Genomic DNA, 17,874 nt, shown 5'->3' with positions numbered 1-17,874 from the left:
AGGGAAAGACTACAGTCCTACAAAGCTAACCAGAATGTCTTCTTCCAGCCAATAGTACCTTTGCAGAAAAGGGAAGGGATAATATCAAGTGGTGGAACATGGTAAACTACTTTTATATCACACAAATTTATTAAGTTACCTGTTACATATGTGGGCAAATCAAGAACACCATTATGCGCACTCTATGCCTTGTGGTAAAGAAATTTAAGAGGTATAAATTTGGATATAATTTTGCTCTTCTGTGGCATATAGATTAGTAAGGTTTCTCCCATGTAAGTCATAAATAAGTATATGTGGGTGTAGAGATACACACGTGCACATTAAATATCACCAGTTTTAGATTAGCTGCAAGTCTTTTGAAACAGAGAAAGGAAATTTATGGTTTAAACGTAAGTTTAATGACAATTTACCACCCATGTAATGAAACAAATAAACAGGTATCCTAAGCAGTTACATGATTATTTCAGGAACTCTTCAATAAGTCATGTCCGAGATAAATCAGGATTGCCTCAGATAGCTTCTGTCCTTTGCGAATAAAATCACAACAAACTGACACTTACTCAGGGACATCTAGTGAATGCAATGACTCCTAGTTATGAAGTAACAGAATGAGGTGGCCATAAGCTCTGTGCTGTTGCTGTATGAACACAAGAGCAGCGGCGCTGAACTACACTTTCTGCTCAGAGACGTCGTCAAAGCTGCGCAGCAATGAGACACAGTCCCTGGAAATATATCACAGGTATAAATAAAGTTACAAACTCCTTTGTTACAAAAATGTAATCAAGGTAAATAATAAGATGTTAACAAATGCTTTGTCAATCTCTCAAAAGAGAAAGGGCAGGACAAGGAAAATAGCTGGCCTAACACCTGGCTCAAATTGTACAGTCTTCAATGTATATATAAAACTGTGTGAAATAAAAGTAAGGATGTTGAATGTTCTGCTTGGCACTTTTGTACTCTATCATTTTGCTTCTGAATCAAGTATATTAAATTAAAGCCAACCTACTACACATATAGAAAGCTACATATATCTATATATAAATATTTACATATGTATATATAGATACTTTCTTGTTATAAAAGATGAAGAAAAATAAATTAAAAAGCCAACCCCTTCCCTTTCTTCACCACATTGATATGCTCTTTTCATGCTGCTGTCCTTCAGCTTTAAAGTGCTACACTGAGTTATTGAGAGAATAAGAGTTCAATAACACTTAGTTGGCTTCATGAGGCTCATGTTGGAAAATGTGGCTTCACAGAGAAAAATACTTCCATTTAAATACACAGAGAGCATTGCTGGACGTCTTGAGCAGATCTTCAGAGATGGAGAAGAAAGCAAAAGTGTTGGGTGGTACTCTTTACAGAAGAGTCACACGTCTACCACCATCTTTTTGTGAATATCGAGGCCGCCTACAACCTGCAACAGAGAGAACAAATCAAACTTGACCAGGTTCGACGGACTCCTTTGTACTAGTCTAACCACCTTACCAAACCTACAGCTTAAAAAACATACTACTTTAGCCATTTCCAGAAGCTGTTGTTTTTAAAAACCTGCATTGCCTTTTGTTAGAACTTTCATGGCTTTTTTCTCCTAGGATAACATTTTCTTGTGTTCTAGCACTAGGGCTGGCAAATTTTTCTGTAAAGGGCTAGGCAGTAAATATTTCAAGCTCTGTAGGCCATGTATAGTTTCTCTTGAATTCTCTTCTCCCTTTTTTTTTTTAAAACACCACTTTAAAATGAAACAACTTTTTTAGCTCAAAAACATACAAAACAGACCACATGCAGGATTTGGCCCACTCTTTCGTCTGTCGTTTCGACATGGCCTTTAGTAGTTTAATATTAAATGATAACCAGATGTTACCATAAAAACTGTCACAAACCAAATGCAGGCTTCACTGTCAGTCTGTTCTAGAATATATCAAAAAGTAATAAATGAATAAAATTTTCTGCACATTACTTTCCCATGGAGTCAAATACTTGTAAAGTTGTTACAGACACCTCAGTGAATACTGACATGGCCATGTGAAGTGCAATTACCTGTATTATTATTGGGGGGATAAGTTTTATTAAGTATAACCTACATAAAGAAAGTAAACCATAAATGTTCACAGCCTGATGAATTTTCAGAGCGAACACCCAAGTAAACAGCAGCCAGGGAGGGCATCACTGGGGCTCTGCCGTGGCCCCCTTCCCGCACTGGCCACCTCCCTCCTCCCAAGCCACCGCCCGCCAGAGGTGGTCACTATCATGATTTAACACCATAGGTTACTCTGGTCTGCTTTTATACATTTTATAAATGAAATCTTTTGTGTCTGGCTTGTTTCACTCAGCGTTGTTTGTGAGATTCATCCATGTTGTTCTGCATAGTTGCACCTGTATTATTTTTAAACCTTAAAAATTTTTTTTTGAAAAAGAAAGCTTAAACAGCCAGCTAGTTCACCAACTTCTGTTATGAAAACAGCAGTTTGCTAACCTGCCCTCAAATTTCTTTTTACTTAGAGGCAATCATTTAGAATTTTCAGCTGATTCTCAGTATTTACCTATAGGTCTCCAAATAACACCCCTACATTGCTTTTTCTTGGATTCAAAGTTTTAGGCATCATCCACTGACTTCCCACCACAGAAGATGAAGATTATACTTTCACACACACCTCTCCCTTCTGTCTCCTACCACATACACTTCCCACCTCTCCCACGCTTCAAATAATTGGATCTTTTTTTTTGATTAGGCAGAAATTCAGCATTTTATTTATGACTATATAGAATACTACTTACAGCAGAAGAGAATTGTGTACTATAGTTACTTTTTCTTTCCTGCACATTTGTTTTGCTACAGTTAATAACTGATCTTTTTCTTTGCCAGGTGTTCTATGTATTTATCATTAATTCAACCCTAAACTTTGTTCTAAACACACTTAAATATATTATGTAATTCTATCAATTTTACTGTCTTGAAATCACTCCCAGAGCTTTCCAACCTGCTCCAATCCAGGCCTGTCATCTATGGATCCTCCTTCACCATCATCCTAGAGATTTCCTTCTTTCATGTTGGACCTTCTGCTTCCTGGATCCCACATTGTCTCCTTTTTTTTGATTTATAATCTTTTTATAAGTGGGAGCACATCCTCTAGTAGTTTCCCAAAAAGGGAGGCCTTGCATACCTGAAAATGTCTTTATTTCTACCACCTAGTTTGAGTTTATTGAGAGCTCTCACTTGGAAATAACTGTCCCTCAAAAATGTGAAGGCAATGCTTCCATTGCCTTCTAGTTGCCACCTCTGCTGAGAAATTTGCCACCACTATGGTTCTTGAATCTCTGTATGACACCCTTCCCCTACCCGTCTACTTTAGCTCTTTGGAAGTTTGTAGAACCATCTGTTTGTTTTAAAATTTCATGACAATGTGCCCAGGCCCACGTTTTTATATACTATGCTGGGTACTTAGTAAGTCCTTTTGGTCAAAGAGGCTCATTACTTTTGATTCAGACATATTTTCTTGATTCATTTTTGACATTTCCTTCCCTGCATTTTCTTTCTGGACCCCTAGCATCTGGGTGTTAGACCTCCTAGAATGTATTTCAAAGTTTAAATATCCGAGAGCTCTTTTATATATTCTCCAATTTTTGTTTCAAAAATCCAATATATTATATCCCTGAGGATAACCATGACAGATTTTTGTTCTACTTTGAAAGTTGTTACTGGCCTTGCATAGCCCGCCTCTCCAAGCTTCTTTTTCAGGTGTGATCTCATCTCTATAATCCATTTTAGAGGCTTTCCTTGAATGTCTGGTGATCCGTGGCTCTCTGCTCCTGTGGAAAGGGCACTAGAGCCTCCACATACAAAGTGGGGCTGTTGACTGTGGCCTGGCTTTGAGTGATCAGTTAAGACCATTTCTGGAGATCAGATTTCCCAAAGAGGGCTGTCCCACCTCTTGCCTGGAGGGTACAAGTCTAGCTGCCAGGGAATCAGGTTAGGGAACTGAGCCTTTCAGGGATTCCACCTTATAAACCAAGCTGCTTCTCAGCTTTCCAAGTTTCTAGCTTAGAATTTTTACTCCTGTCTGCTAAACCAATTAACCATTCAGCTTTATAAGTTGCCAAATCTAGTTAACTATCCTCTCTGCTATTCACTTGGTCCTTGTGGGTTTATAACCTTTTCTTTTTAACCCATTTAATTTCAGTGGAGATTTGAGAGGAAGCAAAAGTAAATAGATGTGTTCAGTCCACCAACTTTAATCCTGTCACTAATCATTTATAATATTTGTGCATGGTCAAGTATTCAGAAAATGTTAAAGTAGGTATGTAGTATGTGATCTTATTTAAAATAACTTCCTTGGGACTTCCCTGGTGGCTCAGTGGTTAAGAATCCGCCTGCCAATGCAGGGGACACAAATTCAAGCCCTGGTCCGGGAAGATCCCACATGCCATGGAGCAATTAAGCCCATGCACCACAACTACTGAGCCTGCGCTCTAGAGGCCATGAGCCACAACTACTGAGCCCACGCACCACAACTACTGAAGCCCATGTGCCTAGAACCCATGCTCCGCAACAAGAGAAGCCACTGCAATGAGAAGCCTGCGCACCACAACGAAGAGTAGACCCCGCTCGTCGCAACTAGAGAAAGCCCGTGGACAGCAATGAAGACCCAATGCAGCCATACATACATACATCCATACATAAACTGTCCTTTCTCTTTCACTGTTATAACTTAAGAAATCAGAATAAAGAGAAATCAATGAAGCCAAAGTTAAGAGCTTGATAAATGTTCCAAAAAGTTGGCTTAATACACAAAACATTTTTCTTCATTCCTGAACTATGCCCTCCAAAAATACAAGTAAAGGCAATTTATCACAAAATGCTGAAAAACAAACTCAAAGCTTAGCTTATGTCTTCAGTGTAAATAGTATCATTTCTATACCTAGGGGTGTATTTTAATTTCCTTTCACTGGTAAGTGATTTACATGCAAGTTTTAGTTTATATTTACTAAATGCAAGTAGTCTTCACTTATATACATCCTTTCCATTAACACTCCAGTCAAGAGTTTCCCTTTTTTGTTTTATTCCCTCAAGTCCTGGAGTTAATTTTTTTTTCCTTCTTTCGAAAACTGGCTGCTACCCATGATGCCACTACCAGCATGGTCTCAGGTCACACACAATGCGATGTGCGTCCACGGGACTCCTTCAGCAAGTACTGGCAACAGTGAGGGAGGAAGGACTTCCCTGGTGGCGCAGTGGTTAAGAATCCACCTGCCAGCGCAGGGGACATGGGTTAGTCCTGGTCCGGGAAGATCCCATATGCCGCGGAGCAACTAAGGCCATGCGCCACAACTACTCAGCCTTTGCTCTAGAGCCCATGAGGCACAACTACTGAGCCCACAGGCCACAACTACTGAAGCCCAAGTGCCTAGAACCTGCACTCTGCAACAAGAGAAGCCACCGCAATGAGAAGCTCATGCACCGCAACGAAGAGTAGCCCCAGCTCGCTGCATCTAGAGAAAGCCCGTGCACAGCAACAAAGACCCAACGCAGCCAAAAATAAATTAATTAAAAAAAAAAAACAGTGAGGGAGGAGACACAACGGAGGGACAGGACACAGAGCAGTACCACCTGGCATGGGTTCCAAATCTCAAGGCTCAAGCCTATCTAACCTCTTCCAAAAAGACCTCGAGTGTTCTTTAAACTAGAGCACCACCCTACTTTTTGAAACAAAATGCAAAGATAGTATTCCCTTGAGATGAAGAAAGATCCTTAAAGGATCACGTGAACCTCTACTTAAATGCTGAAGTAGATACTTAGTCCTTATATAACACACAAACAAAGGAATTTGTTTTCCCTGGTGTCATCTAAGTAAAAAATGAGAAGAGGAGGAGGAAAGTCTTTTATAGAAAGATTTCCCAGTCATGACGGAAATTTTTCAAAACTTTTTGTTATCTTTGCCTTTCCTTTGCATTGCTCAGTATCTCTAGCTTACAGTTAAAACTGCTTTTAACACATCAAAAAGTTAGTATCTTTGCTTTAGGAGCAGGAGTAAAGAAGAGAAGCAGTAAACTGCAAGCTAAGCCGGTGCCCCAGTTTCCACCTAGAGCTAGTTGTCTAGGCCTTCCCACAACTGTAGCCCCTGCCTCTGTGGAGCCCTTGCCCCAGATTACAAGAACTACCCATCAGTAGCTTAGAAAAATAAAATCACCTTTTTACAATGCCTAGCTGCTGAGTTTAAGATGGACAGGGACTCCATTTCTGTTGTCCTCATGAAGCCAAGCCTCTGGATTCCTAGCTGAAACTCATGAACTCATATTTCCCACAAAAGTATTTTCAAACAACCTAGCTGTTCATTTGGGAGGCTACCAATAATAAGTAAAAGTTACTAGCACCATTCTTGTGGCATTTTATCAGACAATCACTGAGAATAAAATTAGTAACAATTACAACAAAGAACATTTCAAAACCTTGAATATGGAGCAATTAGGCAAAATCAAAAATAGAAATGTCTAGGGCAAAATAAAGGAATTCTCTATTAAGTGGTATTAAAAATGTTTTCATTAAGTGTAACTAATGAATGTACTTACAGCACAGAATTCTTCAAAGGATATTCTTCCATCTCCATCCTTATCTGCATTTATTATGGTTTTGTCCACGATTTGCTGTAACTGTGTATCTTTCAGATTGTTCCCCACCATCATCTTCAGCACCTGGAAGAGTTCCCCATTGGAAATATAGCCATCTTTATCCATGTCATAGATACGGAAAGCAACTAAAAAGAGAGTAAGGAAAATCAATGGCAAAATCAAAGGCAAAATCACAAACGAATACTTTCAATGAGAGAGAGAACAATAAGCTGCCAAACAATTAGAATTCTACTATGAGGACAGCTCCTTCCTACACAGAGATGTCTTTAGGTGAAAATGGTTAAGAGTATATGGGCTATGGGACTTCGCTGGTGGTCCAGTGGTTAAGACTTCACCTTCCAATGCAGGGGGTGGGTTTGATCTCTGGTCAGGGAGCTAAGATCTCACGTGCCTCATGGCCAAAAAACCAAAACATAAAACAGAAGCAACAAATTCAATAAAGACTTTAAAAATGGTCCACATTGGGCTTCCCTGAATCCGCCTGCCAGTGCAGGAGACACGGGTTCGAGCCCTGGTCCTGGAAGATCCCACATGCCGCGGAGCAGCTAAGCCCGTGAGCCACAACTACTGAGCCTGTGTGTCACAACTACTGAAGCCCGCGTGCTAGAGCCTGTGCTCCGCAACAAGAGAAGCCACCACAATGAGAAGCCCATGCATTGCAACAAAGAGTAGCCCCCGCTCGCCACAACTAGAGAAAGCCCACGCACAGCAACAAAGACCCAACGCAGCCAGAAATTAAAAAAAAAAAAAAAAAAAAAAATGGTCTACATTGAAAAAATCTTTTAAAAAAAAAGAAGTGTATATGGGCTATGGAATCAAGACTGCCTTGGCCAATTAGTGTAGCCTAGTGGTAAGTTATTTACCCTTCCTAAACTTCATTTTCTGCACATATAAAATTGGGGCTAATAATAGTTCTAACCTCTCAGGTTCTTTACAGTACCGAATGAGATAATATACAATCAAAGACAGCAACTGCTATTACTATTATTCTCATTTATATCTAAAAGAGTTCGTTTACAAAGGATGTTTGCATATAGCCTGCACCTCAGAGAACTGTTAGAAATACAACATCTCTCTAGTTAAGAGCTGAACGTTTTAAAAAGATATCAGACGTTCCCTATGATAGAGGCAGCCTACGTAAACCAAAATAGTGGACTTCTGGCTAAATAATTCTGAATACAATGAGTGTAAATGAAGTTAACCTAATCATATTAGAGCATTTCTTCTCACTTTCATGCCAACATTTTATAATAACTATAAATGGAATATAATCACTATATTGTACACTTGTAACTTATAAAACACTGTACATCAACTATACTTCAATTAAAAAAAAATCTCTTATCTAAGACATGTAATTCATATGGCTGTAGAAGGAAATTCTATTTTCCTTCTATCCAACTAAAAGCAACAATGACACATCATTACAAAATGCAAACTGCAAATGTCCAGAAAGGATTTTCTCCAGAATGTAAAATTTTTGTTATGTTTACTAAGGATCTAGAATAAAAGACATCTTTTAGAATATTTTAAAAGGAGGTTATAATGCAGTATAGGGTAGTGGTCTTAAGAGGGAGAATGAACTCAGCGAAGAGAAATACTTACACCTCAACTTCTGTTCCTTATCTCCTTTGACACTGAACTGAGAGACTCCCTCAATGAACTCTGAATAAGAATAAAATATGTTTACAAATCAGAAGTTTCAAGTTTTTACAAAGAAAAACAACACATACCCACATACACACACACACATACAAACCCCTACATGCTCACAAAAACATATTTTCTTGCTGCAAAAGAAAATATTACTAGCTGTGTTTAAAACTGAAAAAGCCAAATTTGAAACTTCGCAACAAACGAGGTTCTATATATATACATTTTAATCTGAACCTGGAGTTCTCGAAAGTCAAATCAATTTAAACAAATATTTACTTACGCTACAGAGCATAACACTCAAAAAAAAAAACATATTCTTTAAGCTATTTAACTCTTTTTTCTTAGAATACGACAAAAGGAGGCTTTAAAAAAAATTTACATTGCTTGGCAGGAAAAAAAAATTTTGGATTTCTGGCTCCAAAATTCAGAATCATTTAAATAAACTGTTGGATGTTTCATTAACAAATTGGTCATCTTTCTTCACTGCCTGCTAAACACTAAATCATAACCAGTTTTAAAGCCCTTCACTTATAATCCAATTCCTCAAACTAAAATAACAAAATCTGTTGATTCCCTGGTGAAATGAAATGTTTATTTACTTTAAAGTGTAGAATCAAATGGTTAATATTAGCAAAAGCAATACTGTCTTTGTAAAATCTTAGATTAACTAAATTAATCCTTTCTATGATAATACTCATATCCTTATTACTGCAGCTTACTTTTTATTGCTGACTTAGTACTAAGTCTCATTCTTTTGTAAAAGGTTTTAAAAATGTAGCTTCTAATGTTATAAGTTTCCCTAAAGTGAGACTAATTTTCTAGCAACAAAAGAAATTCTAAATCCCATTTTTCAGATTACCTTAAAGGGCAATTTGATCATTTATGACCCCAAAAGTAAAAGATCTTATTAGCCCATTAAGGTTCATATATCACAGATTCTGAGGTTGTAATGTAATCTACCTTTATCAGGAAGCCAGTAATACACATTCAAGGAAAACTAAATTTTTCAGACATTTTTGTACACAGAGCTGTAAGACGCTATTCACAGATGATCTAACTTGTAGTTTAAAACAAAACCACTTCCTTACCTTTAAAGTCCACTTCTCCATTCCCATCTGTGTCAAATATATCTATCACTCGCTGTACTAAGGGATTCTGTTGTAACTCCGGCAGAGACATGAACTCTTCCACACTCAAAGAACCAGAATTGTCCAAATCGAGCTTCTTAAATCTCTTTCCTAGCCTTTTAATTTCATCAGCATCAACTAAAAGCAAACAAAAAGAGGTAGCAAGATTTACCAAACGATTTTGTGATAATATAGGGAAAAAATTCACCACTTATCCAAGAGTTTAACTTCCAATTTAAAGAGTTGCATATACGATTGACTAATTTCTTATAACAAAGAAAATATATCATAAAATTTTTTTTGTTACCCTTTTGTTTGTCTGCACCTGCCATAACATACAACCAACTGTATGCCGAGTAAGATAGTACAAGATTAACAATGCTAAGCTGATCATGGAAGTCAGGTGGTTCTTATCAGGCAGACTAAATCAATCTCTATGTACCAGGCACTCTAATTTTCACTTATCTTGTAAAATTTTAATTTAGTTTATTTCTAGCAGTTCATGGTTCAAAATTTGAACATGGTTTGAACACAGTTCAATATTCAAAGCCTCCCTCCAACGTTGCCAGCTTCTTGAATATTCTTCTAAAAATATTCTTTGCAAATAGGAGCAAAGAAAACCCAGCATTTTTAGATTTTAATTCTTTAATTAAATTTTTAAGAAAAAATTTTATAAAGGTTAAACTTTTAAAGGTTACTATCCGTTTACAGTTATTACCAATATCCTAAAAATCAGGCACAGATCTTTAAAACAGATCAAACCCACCTTGGCAGCACCATTAAATGCTTCAGCTTTGTACTTCGTACAAGCTAAATATAAAGAATTCCAACTTTTGGCACCAACTTTCATCAAAGATTTTTTTCTGCTACTTGGGATCATACTCCCTTAAAACAGATGAACAAGGAAAAACAAACAAACCTCACCCTTTTGACTCATCTTGTGACTCAGAGATACTGTTTTTCATATGTTTTGTCAAGCTGAAACTCATGTTATTTTTCCACTTTTTGTAAGGATACCTTTGGGAGGATTATCTTTTTTAGTAGTTGGAAGTGCCTACATATTCAATTTACATTATATTATTCAAAGTATTGTAATAGTTAATCTTATAGTCATACATATATGTATGTCTCTAAAATTTAAGATATTAAAAACGTAGATATTTTAGTCTGAGTTTATAATATAGGTATATATTATAATAATATAGGTATTACTATGGAATGTTTACATGGAAAACAGCAAATTAAATTGTTGAGACCATACCCAGATCACTGCACCCTTGAATATACTCAGGAATAAATGTGCAATCTAGATGGTTTCCTATTTTAACAAGTGATTTCAGGAACCTTATTAATATTACCACATAAAATAATTAAGAAGTTGCTTTTAGAGAGCTCATGTTGCTACAGTAAATTTAAATAAATATTTCCAACTGGACATATTAACGCTAGAGAGTATATAATATTAATAGAGATAGAAAGGTTGCTTATTCATTCATCATCTTCTCAGATGAAGAAACATTAACCACCTCTCTTTATTATACATATATTTTTTATCACTTAGAAAAAAAGAATGTAAGAGATTCCCAACAGTAGCAAAGAGATGCAGGCCTCTGGCTCTTCAAGCACTGTTATTACTATACACACACACCAAGCTGCTACTCCACTGTTAGGTGATTTTGAGGTTTCTCAGAATGAAAAGGAAAAGAAATACGCAGAAGGGTAGAAAAATAAATTTTCCTCAAATTTTAGCCAATTCTCCAAATTTGTAAAACAGTAATAAGTAGCAACAAGACTACTCCTTCAGGAAATTCTTTTAATAGCCACTTTATAAATAATGTATTACCTATTAGTCCATAAACAATTTAAAACAAAATAAAGCAAGTCTTATCAAATCCTCCTAGTGATAATAGTATCTTCAAAGAAACAACTAAATGCAATGTGGGATCCTGAATAGAATTCTGGAAAAGAAAAACTTTCCAGTGTCACAATTTCTTTTTTCACTAAAATATACAGTTTAACAGTACTGTAAGAATGTTAATTTCTTGATTTTGATAATGATAATTGCACTTTAAGTCTGTGAGATGTTACCATCAGAGGAAGTTTGGGTGAGTGATATTTGGGAACTCTATGATTTTTGCAACATTTTTGTAATTTTTCCTTAAGCCTCCTCCTATTTCTAACAACTCTTAATTTTTTTCCTTGTGTTTCATGACTTTGAAACTTCTGATCCAGTATTTTGTAAAATATCCCTCAGAGTGAGTTGCTGATGTTTTTTTCATGATTAGAATGCTTTGGGGCAAGAATACCATAGAAATGATATGTCCTTCTCAGTGCATCATCAAGGGGTTCATGATGTCAACATGTCTTTTCACTAGTGATGCTAATTTTGATCACTTGGTCAAGGTGGTTTCTGCCAGATTTCTCCACTATAAATCTACTATCTTTCCCTCTGTATCAAAATATATTGGGGGGGGGGCTTCCCTGGTGGCGCAGTGGTTGAGAGTCCGCCTGCTGATGCAGGGGACACGGGTTCGTGCCCCGGTCCGGGAAGATCCCACATGCTGGGGCGCTCAGCTGGGCCCGTGAGCCATGGCCGCTGAGCCTGCGCGTCCGGAGCCTGTGCTCCGCAACGGGAGAGGCCACAACAGTGAGAGGCCCGCGTACCGCAAAAAAAAAAAAAAAAATTGGGGGGAGGGATAATACGCTGAGACTATTCAAATATCCTACTTTCTCCTCAAACTCTGATCTAATTGGAGCATCATCTAGGTATGTCTTGTTTGCAAAATTTTATTACTGTGGTATTGCCTAATAATGATTTTCTTTATCCCTCATTATTAACTGGACTGTTCCTGTCAAAAAACAAAACAAAACAAACCTGTCCCCTTTCCCTATTTGTTTCTTTATTCAATTATTCGTAGCAGCATGGATTCATGGGTACTTATTTTATCCTATGGGTTAAAATCCAATGTCATTACCTGTTAACCAAATTATTCCAGCTTTCTTCTTTAAGTACTACCTCAAGCTGGCTCCTGTGTGACTTTTCAACAATCCCCAATTTGAGCATTTCCTTATTTTCTGGCACCATAAAATGTTCCATTCTCATCCTATGTATTTCTAAGAAGATATGCCCCAATCTCGTTTGTATGGCAGGATATTTAGAACTATGCTATAGAATGAAAACTATAGATCCCTAATAAGGGATCTTAGAGGTACTGCGGAAAGAGCCCTCAGATATGATAAAATTACCTATGGAGAAACATGTGGTTTTTTTTTTGTTTTTTTGTTTTTTTTTTAATTTCTGGCTGCGTTGGGTCTTCGTTGCTGCACGTGTGGGCTTTCTCTAGTTGCGGCGAGCGGGGGGCTACTCTTGTTGTGGTGCGCAGGCTTCCCATTGCGGTGGCTTCTCTTGTTGCGGAGCACAGGCTCTAGGTGCGCGGGCTTCAGCATTTGTAGTGCGCGGGCTCAGAAATTGCGGCTCGCGGGCTCTAGAGCGCAAGCTCAGTAGTTGTGGCGCATGGGCTTAGCTGCTGCACGGCATGTGGGATCTTCCCGGACCAGGGCTCGAACCCGTATCCCCTGCATTGGCAGGCGGATTCTTAACCACTGTACCACCAGAAGCCCTGAGAAACATGTATTGAATAACCTTGTAAAGACTAGCACAAGAATAAAGCCTTATAGTGTTGTCAATAGAAGCTATTGGGTAGTTTTTCAACATAAAGATGAATTTAAAAGTTTTAAAGTCTTCTGTAAAATTCATCTTCTACAAAAGTAATGACTGTATTTCCAATGTTATCCCAAATAAGAAATCAAAACCACTAGGGGGCACAGATAAAACCTTCATAAGCAGCTCCAAAAAACTGCCTAATTTTAAACAACCTTGTGATTACACTAGCAGTCTAATATTTATATTCTACACAGAATACTTTAACAGAACAAAGTAAAGAAAGCTCCCTATTAATACTGAAAGAGAATCAAAAAGGTATATTATGAAAAATGAACATTTGTGCTGTGTCTTTTCCTTACAAATGAAAAACTTTCATCCACTTTAAAAGGTCTAGATTCTAGAGGTATATATTATAATTTTCTAATGCAAGAGGCAACACATGCTCTTGGTGTTTCTAGATTAAAATTATTGCACACTTTAAAAATTATTAATTATCAAATATACAAGAGCTACACATCAGCACCAACAAAAGAATTATCAAGTTGTAATCAAAACGCTAAAAAGAAATTTTAAACCAACTTTGGGAAATAACTGATATTCCAAAAACGCATTATTAAATATACAATTCTACAGGTTTTGACAAACATATACACCTACGTAAGCAGTACTGCAATCAAAACAGAAGCACGTTTCTATCATCCCAAAATGTTTCCTAAGGTCCCTTCCAGTCAATCACAAACACACTGCACCCCCTCCCCACCACAACCCTAGGCAACCACCGTTCTGCTTTCTGTTAACTAAATTCTGTCTAGAATTTCACATAAATGGGATCACAAATACGTACTCTTGTGTCCATCTTCCTTTTCTCACTAAGTTTTTGACATTAATCCAAGTTGTTTCATATGTCAGTAGTTTCTTCCTTTTTATGGCACAGTAGTATATATATAGTCCATTGTACGGATATACTACCATCAGTCTATGCCTTCATCTGTTAACAGACATTCCTATTGTTTCGTTTGGGACTATTAGGAATAAAGATTCTAAGAATATTATACTTATACTTAAGTCTTTTTGTAAACAAATGTTTTCCTGGAATTGCTGGGTCATAGGGTAAGCATACATTTGACTTTCAGAAACTGTTAAAAAGTTTTCCAAAGTGGTGTACCATTTTACACTCCCACTGGCAATATCTGAGAATTCCAGGAGCTCTACACCTCCTTGCCAACTCGTGAAACTGTCTAAGTTTAGCCACTCTGCTGGGTGGCAGCAGTATGCGATTATAGTTTTAGCCTGCGTTCCTCTGAGGATTAATTATCTTGAGCATCTTTTTCATGTGATTATTGGCAGCTGATATATCTTCATTTAAGTGACTTCAAATATTTTACCCTTTTAAAAGGTGGGCTGTCTTTAAAAAGTTGTCTGATTCTCTCTTTATACTGATTGGTGCAAGTCCTTTGTCAGGTGTAGGCATTTCAAGTACCTTCTCCTAGCCTTTAAGGAGCAAAAACCTTCAATTTTGATGAAACCCATTTTTTTCTTTTATGATTCATGTTTTACAAATAAAACTAAAACTCCTTGCCTATGGTGGTCGTGAAGATTTTCTCTTATGCTTTCTTCTAGAAGTTCCATAGTTGTGGCTTTTATGTTTAAATTTATGACCCATGTTTTTTGTACATAAGTAAGAGTAAACTTTTATTCCAGTTATTTTGTTCAAAAGGCTCCCCTTACACTGGTATCTTTGATGTTTTTGTCAAAAATCAATTAACTGTATAAAGTAACATGTTGTACACCTTAAATTTACACAATGTTACATGTCAAATATCCAATTAAAAAAATTTTTTTAATCAATCAATGGACTGCCCTGGTGGCGCAGTGGTTAAAAATCCGCCTGCCAATGCAGGCGACAAGGGTTCAAGCCCTGGTCCGGGAAGATCCCACATGCTGTGGAGCAACTAAGTCCATGCGCCATAGCTACTGAGCCTGCGCTCTAGAGCCCGTGTGCCACAGCTACTGAAGCCCGCACGCCTAGAGCCCGTGCTCCACAACAAGAGAAGCCACCGCAATGAGAAGCCTGTGCACCGCAACAAAGAGTAGCCCCTGCTCGCAACAAGGAAGACCCAACGCAGCCAAAAATAAATAAATAATTAATTAAAGAAAAAAATGTTTTTCAAGTGTACCTGAATAAAAGACTAGAGTTATTAAAAAAAAAAAAATCAGTCGAATACACACACATGGGTTTATACCCTCTACTCTGTTGCCCTGATTTATTTATCTTATGCCAATACCAGTTTTATGTTTTAGTCTTTAAATCGGGGAACACTGTCCTCACACTTCGTTGTTCTTTTTCAAAATTGTGCCAGCTCTTCTAAGACCTGGGTTTTCCCATATAGAATTAACAATTATTTGGTAATTTTTATTAAAACCCTGCTGAAAATGATTGGGATTGTCTTGAATCTACAGATCAATCTGAGTAGAACTGATACCTTAACAGTATCAAAGTCTTCCAATCTATGAATATGGTACCTCCCTCCATTTCCTTAGGTCTTTTTAAGTTTCTCTCAGTGACGTTTCATAGTTTGGTGTATAGATCTTACATATATTTGGTTAAATTTACACTTGAATATCCCAATGTTTTTATTCTATTATAAATGGTATTTTTGTCAATTTCATTTTTTTTTCAATTGTTCACTGCTGTTATAGAGAGATTCCACTGCTTTTTGTATACTGCCCTTGTATCCTACAATCTTGCTAATAAGTTCACTTCTTATTTCTAGGAACAGGATTTACTACATACACAACCATGTCATCTGAGAATAAAGACAGCTTTACTCCTTCCTTTCCAATCTGAACGTATTACGTTTCTTCTACTGGACTTAATGTACTGGCTAGAACTTCTAGTACAGTTTTGACTACTATTGGTCAGAGTGAACAACTACTTTTTTCCCCATGGAAAGCATTCAGTCTTTCATCATTAAATAAGTACGATGTTAGCTATAGGTTTTTGGTAGGTGCCCTTTATCAGGTTGATATAGTTCCCTTCTATTCCTAATTTGCCAAAACTATTTATCATGAATGGCTACTGAACTCAAACAAATGCTTTGCTACAACTATTGAGAAGATGTTTTTTCTCTTTTATTACGTCAATATAGTGAATTACATTAATTGATATTTCTAGATAAAATCATACTCCTGGGATAAACGCCACTTGACCATGCTTTATTGTCCTTTTTATATATTGCTGGATTTGACTTACAAATATTTAAGGATTTTTACACATATGTTCATGGTGAATACTGGTCTACAGTTTTCTATAATGTCTTCGGTACTGCTATCGGTATAACGCTAGCTTCTATTTTCTTAAGGATTCTTTATTTTTTTCCATTACATGTTTGCTAGAATTTACCAGTAAAGCCATCTGGGCTCTGGAGTTTTCTTTGTGGGAAAGAATTCAATTTCATTAATAGATATAATGCTATTAAGATTTTCTATTTCATTTTGTGTCAGTTTTAGGAACAGGCATACCTTGAAGATATCACAGGTTTGGTTCTAGACCACTGCAAAATAGCAAGTCACATGAATTTTTTGGTTTCCCAATGCGTATAAAAGTTATGTTTACACTATACTGTAGTCTATTACGTATGCAACAGCATTGTCTAAAAAAAAAAAAGTACACACCTTAATTTAAAGGTAAATTAAGTTATGCTAAGTTTAATTAATTAGTTTAATTAATAAATTAATTAGTTTAATTAGTTTAATTAATAAATTATGCTAAATTATGCTAAAAATCATCTGAGCCTTCAGCAAGTTGTAACAGAAACATCAAAGATCACTGATCACAGATCACCATAACAAATATGATAACAATAGTGAAAAAGTTTGAAATATCGTGAGAATTACCAAAATGTGACAAACAGACGCAAAGTGAGCAAGTGCTGCTGGAACAATGGTATCAATACACTTGCTTTGTACAGGGTTGCCACAAACCTCCAGTTTGTTTAAAAATTTTTAAAAAGCCAAAACACAGTATCTGTGAAGCACGATAAAGTGAAGCACGATGAAAAGAGGTCTTGCCCGTATTCGTTTTTTCAAGGAATTCGTCTTGTTTCATCCAACGTGTAGAACATATTGGAATAAAACTGTTTATAAAATTCCCTAGCTATTCTTTTAACATCTGTAGGATCTGTAAGTGATGTCAGTTGTTTCATTACTAATATTGTTAACTATGTTTTCTTTCTTTCTTCTAGAATGCTTCTTGAAAATGTGAATGCTATCTACCACTAACTTCCTCCTACCTTAGGTAAAAGATACAGTCACAAATGATTCACCACCTCAAAACTCACAAAGGCAAATGAATACTGTCCAAAGATGTCACAAAAGAAGCTACACACTTAATCCTAAAAATACATTCTTAGAATTGTCTTCAAAGCTCACTGAGTTTCGGGAGAAAATCTGTAACAGAAAAGCCACGTAACGTAAAAAGTTGGAAGAAACCATGGAGATGAAAAACTCCAGATGAGGATAAAGACCCAGAGAGTTAAGTAAGTTGCTCAGTCTGTAAAGCTTGATGGCAAAAGCTGGGCGACGCGATTTCTTGAAATACTTTCCGATCTAATTTCTTTCCTTGTTCGTTACATCAGAAGAGTTAACATAGAAGGTTAGGCTAAGAGATACTAAACACTGTTGTTCCTCAACCTGCACTCTTTGGGCCAAGTATGGAGAAAAGGGAATAATAAGAATATTTTCACTTCAGGTAGATAAAAATCAAACAACATATTTTTAAGATGTTCTCCTACTGGTTTT

General features: G+C 36.7%; 1 protein-coding gene across 1 annotated transcript in view; it reads right to left on the bottom strand.

Annotated features, from left to right (window-relative positions):
* Positions 1 to 17,874, bottom strand: part of PPP3R1 (protein phosphatase 3 regulatory subunit B, alpha) — a 27,333-nt gene that overhangs the window by 711 nt on the left and 8,748 nt on the right. Inside the window, exons 2-5 of the mRNA XM_007464089.1 lie at positions 9,372 to 9,548; positions 8,233 to 8,292; positions 6,568 to 6,752; positions 1 to 1,417 (exon numbers count right to left, since the gene is read on the bottom strand). The exon at positions 1 to 1,417 is cut by the window's left edge and continues 711 nt beyond it. Coding sequence (XP_007464151.1) covers positions 1,370 to 1,417; positions 6,568 to 6,752; positions 8,233 to 8,292; positions 9,372 to 9,548 — 470 coding nt within the window. The 3' untranslated portion in view covers positions 1 to 1,369. The remainder of the gene's footprint in view (positions 1,418 to 6,567; positions 6,753 to 8,232; positions 8,293 to 9,371; positions 9,549 to 17,874) is intronic.

Source organism: Lipotes vexillifer, unplaced genomic scaffold (genome assembly GCF_000442215.2).
Source record: "Lipotes vexillifer unplaced genomic scaffold, Lipotes_vexillifer_v1.1 scaffold311, whole genome shotgun sequence".
NCBI lineage: Eukaryota > Metazoa > Chordata > Mammalia > Artiodactyla > Lipotidae > Lipotes > Lipotes vexillifer.
The sequence above is the reverse complement of the archived record's forward strand: the minus strand, read 5'-3'. Positions and strand labels throughout refer to the sequence as shown.